The sequence below is a fragment of the Macrosteles quadrilineatus genome, unplaced genomic scaffold, assembly GCF_028750875.1.
Source record: "Macrosteles quadrilineatus isolate MER2022 unplaced genomic scaffold, UCM_ALF_1.0 Scaffold_4__1_contigs__length_99947679, whole genome shotgun sequence".
NCBI lineage: Eukaryota > Metazoa > Arthropoda > Insecta > Hemiptera > Cicadellidae > Macrosteles > Macrosteles quadrilineatus.
In genome coordinates this window covers 49,352,330-49,366,869 of record NW_026542597.1, presented here as the reverse complement: position 1 = coordinate 49,366,869, position 14,540 = coordinate 49,352,330, and the positions used below count along the sequence as shown (strand labels likewise).

Here is a 14,540-nt window from a genome sequence, read left to right as displayed (position 1 = left end):
TGTAACTTAGATGAAAAAGTGCCATTTCTTATGTTGTAAATATATGCCGAGTTTGGTTTTTCTACTGCAACGCGTTAAAAGATTAACTGGGGGGTTCCAGACTTTTGCCTAATCCTGTATTCGGCTATAGTTCTGTAGAGGCCGTGTTTTGTTTACAATTGTTTTCTTGTTATTTCAGTTATTTAAAACATCATTTAACCAAATAATACGATCTAATCATAAACATTAACTCGTCTCCTATTTATATAACTAAACAGGAAAGCACAAATCAAGATATAATAGAAACACAATTTTGTTGACACTAGCGCCCAGTGTCACCGTACATGAACTAGACACGAAAACGAGCTTCAAGATTTACAATGGGGTAAGAAGTCTACTTGTTTTACTCCTAATGAAGAAATTTGGAAAGTATCAAATTCACTCAACCGGGGAGCAACCTAACATAACATAGCATATAACGTATATAACACAATGTGTACCCTATATCGATTCTTTATCAGCACATATGTTTAATACCCCCGCCGCAGCAAACCTGCACACTAAGCGAATTTCAACTTGTCTGATTACATTTTTACTAAAATATTTCTATAAATAAGACATATTTATTCCAAATTTAAATATCATTAGATTTAACGAGTGCTGCTATGGGGAAGGTAAAAAGTGCGTTTGGACCATATATGTCAATAGTATAGGATAATTAAAATAATTAATTTGCCAAATTTTATCAATATATACCCATAGACAAGTAAACTACAACAGTTTTAATTTTCTCCATAAGAATAACATGAGAATTTTTAAATTATACTATTTTTAAATTTTCTCCTTAACCGTTAGGCATACAACAGCGCTTCAATATACTAAATTATTAATTTTTTAAGCTCTTCAAAACGGTTTAAAAAGAAATTGCAAAATTTTTTTGTTTTTAGAGTCAAAAAATGGAAAACCCCATTTTTACCCCATAAAGCCCCCCATAAACCCCCGTTCCCATGGTCAGATTATGCTGGATCGCGAACTCGTACGAATAAACGTAGGTTTACACGATTGTACAAAATTTCATCAAAATCGGATCATTTTTGCTCGAGTTATCGCGCTAACGGACACACACATGTATATACATATGCATTTGAACGGATGGTGTTTTTGGCCTCTAGGGACCTCAAAACAAAAAATTAAATCCGTCCCGGGTCTAGGTCTTACCATGAGTACTACGGTAATATCATATTCCCTATATGGTAAATTCACTAAAAACAAACTAACTTCGTTATAGTTTTAGCTCTTCTGACAAATACAGATCGTAGAAGTAGAACACACTTGCATGGCATGTCCCACGTATATACTCAATTCATTATAAAAATATAAACTTAACAGCACCATTGCAAAAAAACACCAGTTCAAACCACACACCCGTGCTGACGACGTACAGATATACGTCGGCAACCCCAGTGGTTGACCGGACTATGGTGTCTGGGCGTCCGCGTTTTGGCTCACGTAGCGCGATCCATTGTGTTACATATCGATGGGAGCGACATGCTGTCACTTTAGCAGCCTCTCACACACTGCCGTAGCGGCCGACATGACGTTGACTTACTACGGAAAGAAATTATTTCAGCGCTCCAAGCGCCCGGTGTCTGGAACTATCCGAGGCAAGATACACCAACGAGGAAAGAGAGAGGCTAAGATACAACAATGAGGAAAGAGGAGGTAAACTGAGGCAAGATACACCATCATATCACATTGGATATCTACATATCACACATATCAGTGACAGCTAGTAAAAAATAATCCATCCAAACAGATGTTCGTTATTTCATAGATGTCGTATTCTCCAAACAGATGATTAGTATTTGATAAAGACGTATGTGGTAGACATGGGGAGAAAACTTGACAAAAATCCACAAAATTGGGTTTTGAACGTCATCAGTCAGGTTATTTCAAAAGTAGCGATGCATGTTTTAATGGCATACACTCTTGCCAATTCAGTGAACACAAAAAAACTATTTAAATCCCTATCGTATTTCGTATTCGTATTTCAGGAGAAGAACTCTTGTTCATTTTTACATGCAAAGACTACGTAAAATGCCTTCTGGGCCATGACAAACAGACAGACAGAAAGTGAGATAACACATTAAAAGCTTTTTCATCACTCCTCACCGAAAGTAACTATTTTCGATAACAGCTGACATCAATGAAAGTAGCCGTTTCCCAAGCTCTAATTTAGGGCGAGGGAAAATCGATCAGCTGATTTTCCCTCGCTCTAAATTTACTTTCCCTCGCTCTCAATTAGTTTTCCATTTATTCACTACGCGCGCTAGTGTTTTGTTAAGGTTAACTTAATGATTTAAATCAGCTGTATGTATTGTTCAAAATCGTGTTATTCTTTTATTTTGATGTTTGAAGTATTGAGAAATGTACGAAGGTTTCCTTTAGAATATTTTATTTTATTTTTACGTTTTAAAAATTAAACAAAAATGAACAAAGGTTTACTTTTAGAAGATTTTATTTTATTTTTATGTTCAAACAAATTGTTTGATAGATAATTATTGTAATATTACTGAGGTCTGCTATTCTGTGTTTGTGTATTTTTGCGTCGTGATGAAAAGTATCGTTAATAACTCGTACCGAAAGTTATTATCCGGTACTTGCTCCATTATTCCCGTCCTCGGCTTCGCCTCGTACGTGAAAATAGCTCTCACGTACTCGGCTTCGCCTCGCACGTGAAATTGAGATTCCCTGTGTTCGGCTTCGCCTCACACAAAAACTTGAGCACGCGCCGGAAAATGCCACTTTCGGTCCTAGTAATGAAATATACTATTTAAAGTATAAACTCAAACATTACCGAAAAATACATAATCCTGAACAATGCACAGAGAAAACTCTAATTTTATTTATAGATATTTTATATACACTTTCACTTCTTTAAAAGATTTTCTTTATCATGACGCTTGATGAACGGCTTATACACGTAATAATAACTTTCTTAAATAGACAATCCTAACGAACTACTGTTGCAGTAAACTTGCGAATATTTCTTACTTTACTCTTACACATGTTTGAAATTTACATCTTGCATAATACACTACTTTGTGCCTGTTGGCTACTATGAATCGTTCGGATTAATTTAAGATATTAAACTTTGTTGATATACACGAGGTAAATTGACCTCCATGATACCCATAATTATACACAGGTACCATATTACCACACTACAAATTTGATTCAACAATATACGGTACGCAGTTTTATCCAAACGAACGATCAAAAACCCCGAATGAAATTGTTATTTGACTCAATAGTCAATGCATATAAGCGAGTCTTATCTTTCGATGCAGATTAAATAATACAAAGGCAGAGGAATGCGCGAGACCAAGGACAAGGTCACGGCACGGTTGCTATAGAAACGACGAAACTATCTATTAGAATTGCGCGCCAACGTCAACTAAACGCCAGACTGTACAATAAACACGCCGCGTGTGTAGTGTTCGACGGAGCTATAGTACTTTCAGTTGGCAATACTGGCTTCTAGCCTCGAGCGAGGTGGTTCAACCATGAGAAGCGCCTCAAACTCCTGGGTAATCCCCGGTTAGCTCCTCCCACTCGGCCCCCTATCCCCACCTAAAAGACGAGCAAGTGGTAAGTCGGTCGGGTCGATTGACGACAAGTTGGTTTCTCGTATATAATAATTTAGTTTTACAGGCCGGTCAACTGGAATGACGATGAAATAACTTGTCGACGTACTGGTTTTCAGTATTTATCTATTTAATTAAAAAAGACGGTCTAGTGGCCGGACGACCAAGTATCTTGTCGGTCTACTGGTAGGCTCCCTCATCAGCTCGATTATTTGTATGTGTTTGTGTGTTTTGATGGACTTAGAAAATAAAACCATTTTCTATTGTGTTAGCTTAAAACAAGCTAAGACCAAGCTTCAAACCAGCTAAAACCAAGCTTAAAACAAGCTTAAACCAGCTAAAACCAAGCTTAAAACAAGCTAAAACCAAGCTTTAACCAAGCTTTAAACAAGCTAAAACCAAGCTTAAAACAAGCTAAAACCACTCTTAAAACAAGCTAAAACCAAGCTTAAAACAAGCTAAAAACAAGCTCAAAACCAGCTAAAACCAAGATTAAAACAAGCTAAAACCAAGCTTAAAACAAGCTAAAACCAACCTTAAACAAGCTAAAACCAAGCTTAAACTAAGCTTTATACAAGCTAAAACCAAGCTTAAAACAAGCTAAAAACAAGCTTAAAACCAGCTAAAACCAAGATTAAAACAAGCTAAACCCAACCTTAAAACAAGCTAAAACCAAGCTTAAAACAAGCTAAAAACAAGCTCAAAACCAGCTTAAACCAAGATTAAAACAAGCTAAAACCAAGTTTAAAACAAGCTAAAACCATGCTTAAAACAAGCTTTTTTTATTTTTTTTAGGGTGAGGAGGGAAAATGCTTTTACGCACACAGGTAGCCAGCCTGTAGTGTGAGACTCCTGAGTTTATCACAGACTACTCACTAAAAAACCCCCTCTACTCTGTTGGACACAGACCTGGAATTGTTTGTCACATTACTTCAAGTCAGGCCAACATGTGACCTAAGCCCACAGGGCTCGCACCGTTTCTGGCACTATTTATTTTTTTGACCTACACCGCATCCTGGTCGAGGTCAAGCTTCTTGGCGCGGAGAACACCCTGGATGTAAAGTGACACACAGGTCCAATTGTCCTCACCCTCCATCATAATCGGTATGACCGTGTCCACCGTACTGTCTGTAAACTGATCATGTAGATTTTATTGTTTATCAGCTCGATTATTTGTATTTGTTTGTGTGTTTTTGACTTAGAAAAAAAATCATTTTCTATTTTGTTAGCTTAACACAAGCCAAGACCACGCTTCAAACCAGCTAAAACCAAGCTTAAACCAAGCTTTATACAAGCTAAAACCAAGTTTAAAACCAGCTAAAATCAAGCGTAAAACCAGGTTTAAACAAACTTAAACCAAGCTTAAAACAAGCTTAAGCCAAGCTTAAAGAAGCTTAAAACCAGCTAAAACCAAGATAAAAACAAGCTAAAACCAAGCTTAAACCAAGCTAAAACCAAGCTTAACACAAGCTCAAAACAAGCTTAGAACAAGCTTAATCCAAGCTTAAAGAAAATTAAAACAAGCTAAAACCAAGCTTAAACAAAGCTTAAAACAAGCTAAAATCAAGCGTAAAAAAAGCTTAAAACAAGCTCAATCCAAGCTTAAAGAAGCTTAAAACAAGCTAAAATCAAGCTAAAAAAAACAAGCTAAAATCAAGCTTAAAACAAGCTTAGAACAAGCTTAATCCAAGCTTAAAGAAGCTTAAAACAAGCTAAAATCAAGCTTTAACCAAGCTTTAAACAAGCTAAAACCAAGCTTTAAACAAGCTTTAACCAAGCTTAAAACAAGCTTAAACTAAACGACAACCAAGATAAAAACAAGTGTACTGTCTGTAAACTGATCATGTAGATTTTATTGTTCATTAGCTCGATTATTTGTATGTGTTTGTGTGTTTTTAACTTAGAAACCAAAAATCATTTTCTATTGTGCTAGCTTAAAACAAGCTAAGACCAAGCTTCAAACCAGCTAAAACCAAGCTTAAACTAAGATTTATACAAGCTAAAACCAAGCTTAAAACAAGCTAAAAACAAGCTTAAAACCAGCTAAAACCAAGATTAAAACAAGCTTAAAACAAGCTAAAACCAACCTTAAAACAAGCTAAAACCAAGCTTAAAACAAGCTAAAAACAAGCTCAAAACCAGCTTAAACCAAGATTAAAACAAGCTAAAACCAAGCTTAAAACAAGCTAAACCATGCTTAAAACAAGTTTTTTTTTATTTTTTTTAGGGTGAGGAGGGAAAATGCTTTTACGCACACAGGTAGCCAGCCTGTAGTGTGAGACTCCTGAGTTTATCACAGACTACTCACTAAAAAACCCCCTCTACTCTGTTGGACACAGACCTGGAATTGTTTGTCACATTACTTCAAGTCAGGCCAACATGTGACCTAAGCCCACAGGGCTCGCACCGTTTCTGGCATTATTTATTTTTTTGACCTACACCGCATCCTGGTCGAGGTCAAGCTTCTTGGCGCGGAGAACACCCTGGATGTAAAGTGACACACAGGTCCAATTGTCCTCACCCTCCATCATCATCGGTATGACCGTGTCCACCGACAGCAGTCCTACTCGGGCCTCTAGCAGCAGCAGTCGGGTTGAGCCTCTAGGTGGGGCCTTTCCCTATGCTGGCAGTGGAAGAAAGTGTGTTCCACGTCATCGGGAATGCCTGGGCAGTATATCCAATCGGGTGACACGGCTTTGCCCATCCTGAACAAGAACGACCGGAAAAAGCCGTGACCCGTCAGAAATTGGGTGAGGTAGAAGTTCACCTCTCCGCACCGCCGATTAACCCAAGGTTGGACCTGTTGTATAAGTCGCCTGGTCCAGAGCCCCCTTGCCTCCTGTTCCCAGCTCTCCTGCCACAGCTGGAAGGTCCGGGCGCGTTCCTTAATTCTTGCCTGGTCCTCCCCAAGGCGCTGATAAATTGCCTTCCTCTCCGCCGCCAAAAGTTTGACGGGGATGACTCCAGCAACCACCAGGACGGCGGGTTCGGACACTGTTCGATAGGCAGATGCTACCCTTAGTGCTGCCTGACGCTGCACTCGCGCAAGCCGCATCCTATATAGCTTAAAACAAGCTTAGAACAAGTTTCATCCAAGCTTAAAGAAGCTTAAAACAAGCTAAAACCAAGCTTTAAAGAAGCTAAAACCAAGCTTAAAACAAGCTTAGAACAAGCTTAAGCAGGATTAAAGAAGCTTAGAACAAGCTTAAGTCAAGATTAAACAAGCTTAAAACATGCATAAAACAAGCTAAAACCAAACGACAACCAAGATAAAACCAAGTGTACTGTCTGTAAACAGTGTATTTCTGTAACAATGTAGATTTTATTGTTCATCAGCTCGATTATTTGTATGTGTTTGTGTGTTTTGATAGACATCATCATTTTCTATTGTGTTAGCTTAAAACAAGCTAAGACCAAGCTTCAAACTAGCTAAAACCAAGCTTAAAACAAGCTTAAACCAGCTAAAACCAAGCTTAAAACAAGATAAAACCAAGCTTAAAACCAGCTTAAACCAGCTTAAGACAAGCTTAAGCCAAGCTTAAAGAAGCTTAAAACCAGCTAAAATCAAGCGTAAAACAAGCTTAAAACAACCTTAAACCAAGCTTTAAACAAGCTAAAACCGAGCTTAAAACAAGATAAAACCAAGCTTTAAACAAGCTAAAACCGAGCTTAAAACAAGCTAAAACCAAGCTTAAAACAAGATAAAACCAAGCTTAAACCAAGCTTTGAATGAGCTAAAACCAAGCTTAAAACAAGTTTAAACCAAACTTAAAACAAGCTAAGACCGAGCTTAAAACAAGCTAAAACCAAGCTAAAAACATGCTAAAACCAAGCTTAAAACAAGATAAAACCAAGCTTAAAACAAGCTTAGAACAAGCTTAATCCAAGCTTAAAGAAGCTTAAAACAAGTTTAAAGAAGCTTAAAACAAGTTTAAAACAAGCTTAAAACAAGCTAAAAGCCAAGATTAACCATAAAACCAAGATTAAAACATGCTAAAACCAAGCTTAAAACAAGCTTAGAACAAGCTTAACCCAAGCTTAAAGAAGCTTAAAACAAGTTTAAAACAAGCTAAAAACTAGCTAAAACCGAGCTTAAAACAAGTTAAAACCAAGCTTAAACCAAGCTTTAAACAAGCTTAAAACAAGCATAAACCAGCTAAAATCAAGCTTAAAACCGGCTTAAACTAAGCTTAACACAAGTTTAAACCAGCTTAAACCAAGCTTAAAACAAGCTTAAGCCAAGCTTAAAGAAGCTTAAAACCACCTAAAATAAAGCATAAAACAAGCTTAAACCAATTTTTAAACAAGCTAAAACCAAGCTGAAAACAAGCTTAGAACAAGCTTAATCCAAGCTTAAAGAAGCTAAAACAAGCTAAAATCAAGCTTTAACCAAGCTTTAAACAAAATAAAACCAAGCTTAAAACAAGTTTAAACCAAGCTTAAAAAAGCTTAAATCAAGCTTAAAACAAGCTTAAACAAGCTAAAACCAAGCTTAAAACAAGTTAAAACCAAGCTTAAGACATGCTAAAACCAAGCTTTAAACAAGCTTAGAACAAGCTTAATCCAAGCTTAAAGAAGCTTAAAACAAGTTTAAAACAAGCTTAAACCAGCTAAAACCAAGCTAAAACCAAGCTTAAAACCGGCTTAAACCAAGCTTAACACAAGTATAAACCAGCTTAAACCAAGCTTATAACAAGCTTAAGCCAAGCTTAAAGAAGCTTAAAACCACATAAAATCAAGCATAAAACAAGCTTAAACCAAGCTTATAACAAGCTTAAGCCATGCTTAAAGAAGCTTAAAACCACATAAAATCAAAACAAGCTTAAACCAAGCTTAAACCAAGCTTAAAACAAGCTTAAGCTAACATTAAAGTAGCTTAAAACAAGCTTTAAACAAGCTAAAACCAAGCTTTAAACGTGTTTAAACCAAGCTTAAAACAAGCTAAAACCAAGCTTAAAACAAGCTTAGAACAAGCTTAATCCAAGCTTAAAGAAGCTTAAAACAAGCTAAAATCAAGCTTAAACCAAGCTTTAAACAAAATAAAACCAAGCTTGAAACAAGTTTAAACCAAGCTTAAAACAAGCTAAGACCGAGCTTAAAACAAGCTAAAACCAAGCTTTAAACAAGCTAAAACCAAGCTTAAAACAAGCTAAAACCAAACAACAACCAAGATAAAACCAAGTGTACTGTCTGTAAACTGATCATGTAGATTTTATTGTTCATCAGCTCGATTATTTGTATGTGTTTGTGTGTTTTGATGGACTTAGAAAAAAAAAAATCATTTTCTATTGTGTTAGCTTAAAACAAGCTAAGACCAAGCTTCAAACCAGCTAAAGACAAGCTTAAATCAACCTTAAAACAAGCTTTAAACAAGCTAAAACCAAGCTTAAAACCAGCTTAAACCAGCTTAAACCAAGCTTAAAGAAGCTTAAAACCAGCTAAAATCAAGCGTAAAACAATCTTAAAACAAGCTTAAACCAAGCTTAAAACAAGTTTCAACCAAGCTTAAAAGAATAAAATATTTAGACATATTTTGAAAAACATGATGTGTATTCTAAGTGAGTAAACAAACAACTGAACTGTAAACATGTCGACAATTAATTCATCTTAAAACATGTGACAATAACACCAGCTGGTACACTACAACTAACGAACATGATTTCAGTTAATATCTTACTAAGATTATTATCAGTTAGTGTCTAGTAACCCTTATCAGAATATATACTAGTGTAAACTAATTTTACTTGAGAAAACACTCTGAAAAAAACTATAAAATACTGCTTTTAAATCCTATATAAAACAAAACAAAAGTAAGTACTAGTTGAAAACCCCCATGGAAAATTAACATACAGAAAAGCAAGAGTCAACTGATACAGCAAGCGTAGAGTGGCATCGTTATATAGAATGTTCTCTACAATGACCTCTCAGCTGGTTGTTACTAACAGTAGAACTTCCAAGAAAATAACATCACGTATAGTGACTGAGAAACTGAATTTATGGTTGGATCAAACCGAACATTTCGATTTATAGTTGAAATTCCAAATGATCATTATTTAGTATTATTATATCCTATCACTACTACAGAGTTAAAAGAACCGCACATAAGAATGACACGACTAACCTGTAGATAACGTAGAACTGAGGCCGGTTCAGAGACATCAGCTGTGACGTCATTGCGTTGGCAGTGCAGCCACACACACAAACTAAATAGCACTACTTTCTGCTAGTGCATATAACTTTAAAATATATCACACTCGCCACAACTAAAAATTGGTGATTCTTCACTTGACCAAATAAAAATTAAAAACCTGGTAGGCCACTCAACAGTACTTTAATATAACTTGGCTTAATAATTATTGTAACTCAAAATCAATTACTTCATAAAAATAAACTAAAAATTCTTCTGCGCCTTGCTTTTGCTAAGGCCTACAAATCAAGCCGCGCAGGCTTCTTCACAGTCCTGTCAGAACGTCTTAGTTGTGGCGGACTGCACTGCACAACGGGAGGCGGAAGTTCTGCCACTGGTGGTTCGTCTGACGTGGACTTCTTCTGCGGCGATTGTTTCTCCGGAGAGGCTGGTTTTTCATTTACATTCCTCCTTGCGGGTGTTCCTGGAGTGTAGCAGCTCTGGATGGGTGGAACAGTAGGCTCCTCTTCTTGAAGGGAATATTCCCGGGTTCGTAGATGGTCAGCATGACAAACCCGTGTGCACCCCAGTGATGACACAATGTAAGTTACTGGGCTACGCTTTTGTAAAATCTTCCCTGGCACCCAAGATACCTTCTCATTCCTTACTGTTCGAACCAATACCAATTCTCCTTCCTCAAAACTTCGGAACTTTCCTCTACTCCTATCCGCATACTTCTTCTGTCGATCCATCTGTCGATGTATCGTCTCTTGCAAGTTAGGCTTGAATAAGGTTAACTTCGTCCTAGGCTTCCAATTCAGGAACATCTCAGCTGGTGTGAGCCCCGTTACAGAGCAAGGGGTGTTACGATACGAAATCAAGAAATTGTCCAACTTGTGCTGTAAGGTAATGGAACCTGTGGCACTCTCTCCCAAGACTTGTCGAAGTAGATTTTTCTTGACAATTTGAACACTGCGCTCAGCAGAACCATTGGAAGCAGGATGGTAGGGTGGTGTTAACGTAAATTTAACTCCATTCTTAGCCAAAAACTCTCTAAATTCGGAACTAGTAAAGGTAGCTTGGTTATCAGAAACTAGCTCTTCAGGTAACCCATAAGAAGCAAACAGGGTTCGAAGACGGGAAACTGTACTGGAAGTGGTAGTAGAATTCATCAAAAATACCTCGATCCACCGAGAATAAGTATCTACAAGTACAAGCATTTGTTGTCTAGAAGTAGGCTCCTCAGCAAAGTCAATATGTACACGCTGCCACCTCCTTGTGGACTTAGGCCACTGCTGCAATGGAACCTTCACAGACGAGTTCCGAGAACTCTGACAGATATGACATGATCTAACCATACTCTCAATCGCTGGTTCAAGACCAGGCCACCAAACGTAGCTTCTTGCGAGCATTTTCATTCTTACAATACCAGGATGTTGGTCATGTAACAACCGAAGCACATTGTCTCTAAGTTTATCAGGAATTACAACTCGAGAACCCCATAATACACAATTAGCCTCAATGGACAACTCATCCTTCCTCTTTAAATAAGGAGTCAACTTAGGGTCTTTTACATCTCTCCAGCCATGCCACAAAAAATCACGGACTCTAGATAAAAGTGGATCTCTGCCAGTAAATCTTGCTACATCTACAGAAGTAAGTGGATTTTCACTCACCAATTGGCAGTTGAATACCTCCAAGCATTCCTCCACATGGGCGACACAGTTAGCTTCCAATTCCAGGGATTCATCCATGGGTAGGGGTAATCTTGACAATGCATCCGCATGTGATACCTCAGATCCTTTTCGATATCGAACTTCAAAGTTGTAGGTTGATAATATCAATGCCCATCGTTGCAACCGTGCTGCGGCAAGACTAGGTATTCCTTTCTTAGAACCAAATATGGCTGTTAATGGTTGATGGTCTGTCTGCAAAATAACATTCATCCTGCCATAAATATATTTGTGGAACTTTTTTGCACCAAAAACCAATGCAAGAGCTTCTCGGTGTAATTGAGAATAATTTTTCTCACTAGAACTCAAAGACTTGGAGGCAAAGGCAATAGGCCTTTCCTCACCATCAATAATATGAGACAAAACAGCCCCAACTCCTCTAGGGCTTGCGTCACAAGTTAGCACTAACGGCTTATTAACATCATAGTGAACCAGTATGTGCGAATCACATACCCAAGTTTTACTCAACTGAAAAACATCAGAACATTGTTTAGTCCATTTCCAGGACACATCTTTCTTAATCAAATCATAAAAGCAACTCAACTTGGCAGACAGATTAGGTATGGAACGGCCATAATAATTTATTAGGCCTATGTAGGCACGCAGCTCATCTTTGTTAGTAGGCTCCGGTGCGTTCCGGATGGCATCAAGAATACCCACTTGCGGGCTAATTCCTTCCGCTGACAGGCGGTAACCCAAATACTCCACCTGGGACTGTAAAAAATTACATTTGGATTCATTAACTTTGACCCCATAGTCACTTAGACGCTGTAGTACCAGTTCCAGACGAGAGTACGCTTCTTGGCGCGAAGAACCTCCTACGATGACATCATCCAGGTATGCTACCATACCGCTTAAACCTGACAAAATCTTGTCCATGGCAGCCTGAAACAAAGCGGGGGCCGAAGACAGTCCAAATGGCAAACGCCGGAGTCGAAACAACCCTTTGTGAGTTGTTAGCGTCAATAACTCTTGAGACGATTCCGCAACAGGCATCTGTAGGTACGCAGACTGCAAGTCCAACACTGAAAAGAACTGACATCCCGACAGTGCCGCAAATATATCATCAGGTTGAGGCAAAGGATAATGCTCATGTTGAATTACCTGATTCAAGGTAACCTTGAAATCACCACATAACCTAACTCCCTGCTGTTTAGGTATGACTACCAATGGTGTGCCCCACTCCGAACTAGTCACAGGATAGGCTACACCGTCATCCACCATCTTCTGTAACTCTTCTTCAACCTTATGGCGTAACGAAAAAGGCACTGGCCTAAATTTACAAAATTTCGGAGTCGACCCCTCTCTCAATACTATGTGAGCTTTCACATTTTTAATTTCACCTATTTTACCTTTAAATACAGACCAATATTTATTTTTCAAAAGATCAACATCTTTAGGCACTTGGACCTTGGTTAGGCTAGGTTCTGCCAAAACATCATGGTCTCGAGAACTAGGCCTAGACTGTGTACAGAGCTTATGAGTCTGGACTGCATTAGGCTTACTTGAAAAAATAGAGTTCCAGTTCAAAACTATTTTTTGCAACCAATTTCTACCTAAAAGCAACGGTGCGTTTGCTTTATCTACATCCACTACTGTCATAGGCAACATGTAGCTTGTCTGTTCATAAACCACATTAACATCTACTTGGCCTACTACCTTAACTTCATCACCAGAATAGGCACGTAATTTTACATTACTACGAGTCAATTGTAATTGAGAAAAATGTTTTTCATACACTTCAAATGGACATACTGTGATAGCAGATCCTGTATCAATCTCCATGTCTAAGTCTACATTTTCTATGGCTACTCTTACCTTGTAACAAGAGTTAGGGTCAGTTAGGCCTAGCCCAATATTGTACAAATTTAGCTCTTCACATTCCTCACTAGGGCTTTCAGACATCTGATGCACTTTATATTTACCTCCAGTAGCTTTACTACCTCTATCCTTGGCCTTGCATGCCTTTCCTAGGTGACCCACTTTTGAACATATATGACATTTATATTTATCATATGGGCAATTGTTAGCCTTATGGTCGGTCTTCAAGCACCTGTAACACTTAAAAATTTCGTAGCACCTTCACTTTCTTTCATTTTGCCACCCCTAGGCCACGTGGTTTTCCTAACATGAAACTTGTTCACATCCTGAAAAGTTTCCTGTTTGCTGAGAAACATGTTTGTGTGCTTGTCTGCCTGTTCAAACGTGAGCGCCAACTCTAAAGTTTTATCAAAATCTTTTTCCTCCGACAATAACTTTTGCCGAATTTGTTCATTGGAAATTCCCGAGATTAGCCTATCTCTTAACGCGTCCTTTAGGAATGTTCCAAATTGACAAGAAGCCGAAAGATGTTTTATCGCAACCACAAAATCTGAGATGCTTTCACCAGACCTCTGCGAGCGGGAATTGAACAAATAACGCTCTACCACTATTAAACGTTTGGGTGAAAAATGTTGTTCCAGTACCTTAACGAGTTTATCAAAATCTAATTCGTCCACTTTTTCAGGGGAAACTACATCCCGTAACACTGCGAGCACTTTAGGACCTAACACGGTGATTAGAACAGAAACCTTGCTCGTGGCCTTGACATCATTCGCAATAAAATAATGTTTCAAACGCAACAAATATGACGAAATATCTTCTTCACTGGGATTAAATTCTCCCATTCGTCCCACACTCGACATTTTCACCGACTGCGCCAATATTATATCCTATCACTACTACAGAGTTAAAAGAACCGCACATAAGAATGACACGACTAACCTGTAGATAACGTAGAACTGAGGCCGGTTCAGAGACATCAGCTGTGACGTCATTGCGTTGGCAGTGCAGCCACACACACAAACTAAATAGCACTACTTTCTGCTAGTGCATATAACTTTAAAATATATCACAAGTATCAAGCAAACATTTGCTGCAAAAATCAAATGGAAGTGTTTCAGCGATAGATAACGTATTGTTTGGCCTTACATAAACAAAAGGCGCGTCAATACACCAGTGGATGAGAATGTTTCACACACACAAATAATATACATTAGACTTAATACCAACCCA

General features: G+C 38.0%; 1 protein-coding gene across 1 annotated transcript; it reads right to left on the bottom strand.

Moving 5' to 3' along the window:
* Positions 1-10,052: 10,052 nt before the first annotated feature.
* Positions 10,053-12,710, bottom strand: LOC128992913 (uncharacterized protein K02A2.6-like). Its single transcript, XM_054416657.1, has one exon. The coding sequence runs from the start codon at positions 12,708-12,710 to the stop codon at positions 10,053-10,055; it is 2,658 nt and encodes an 885-aa protein (XP_054272632.1).
* Positions 12,711-14,540: the final 1,830 nt, after the last annotated feature.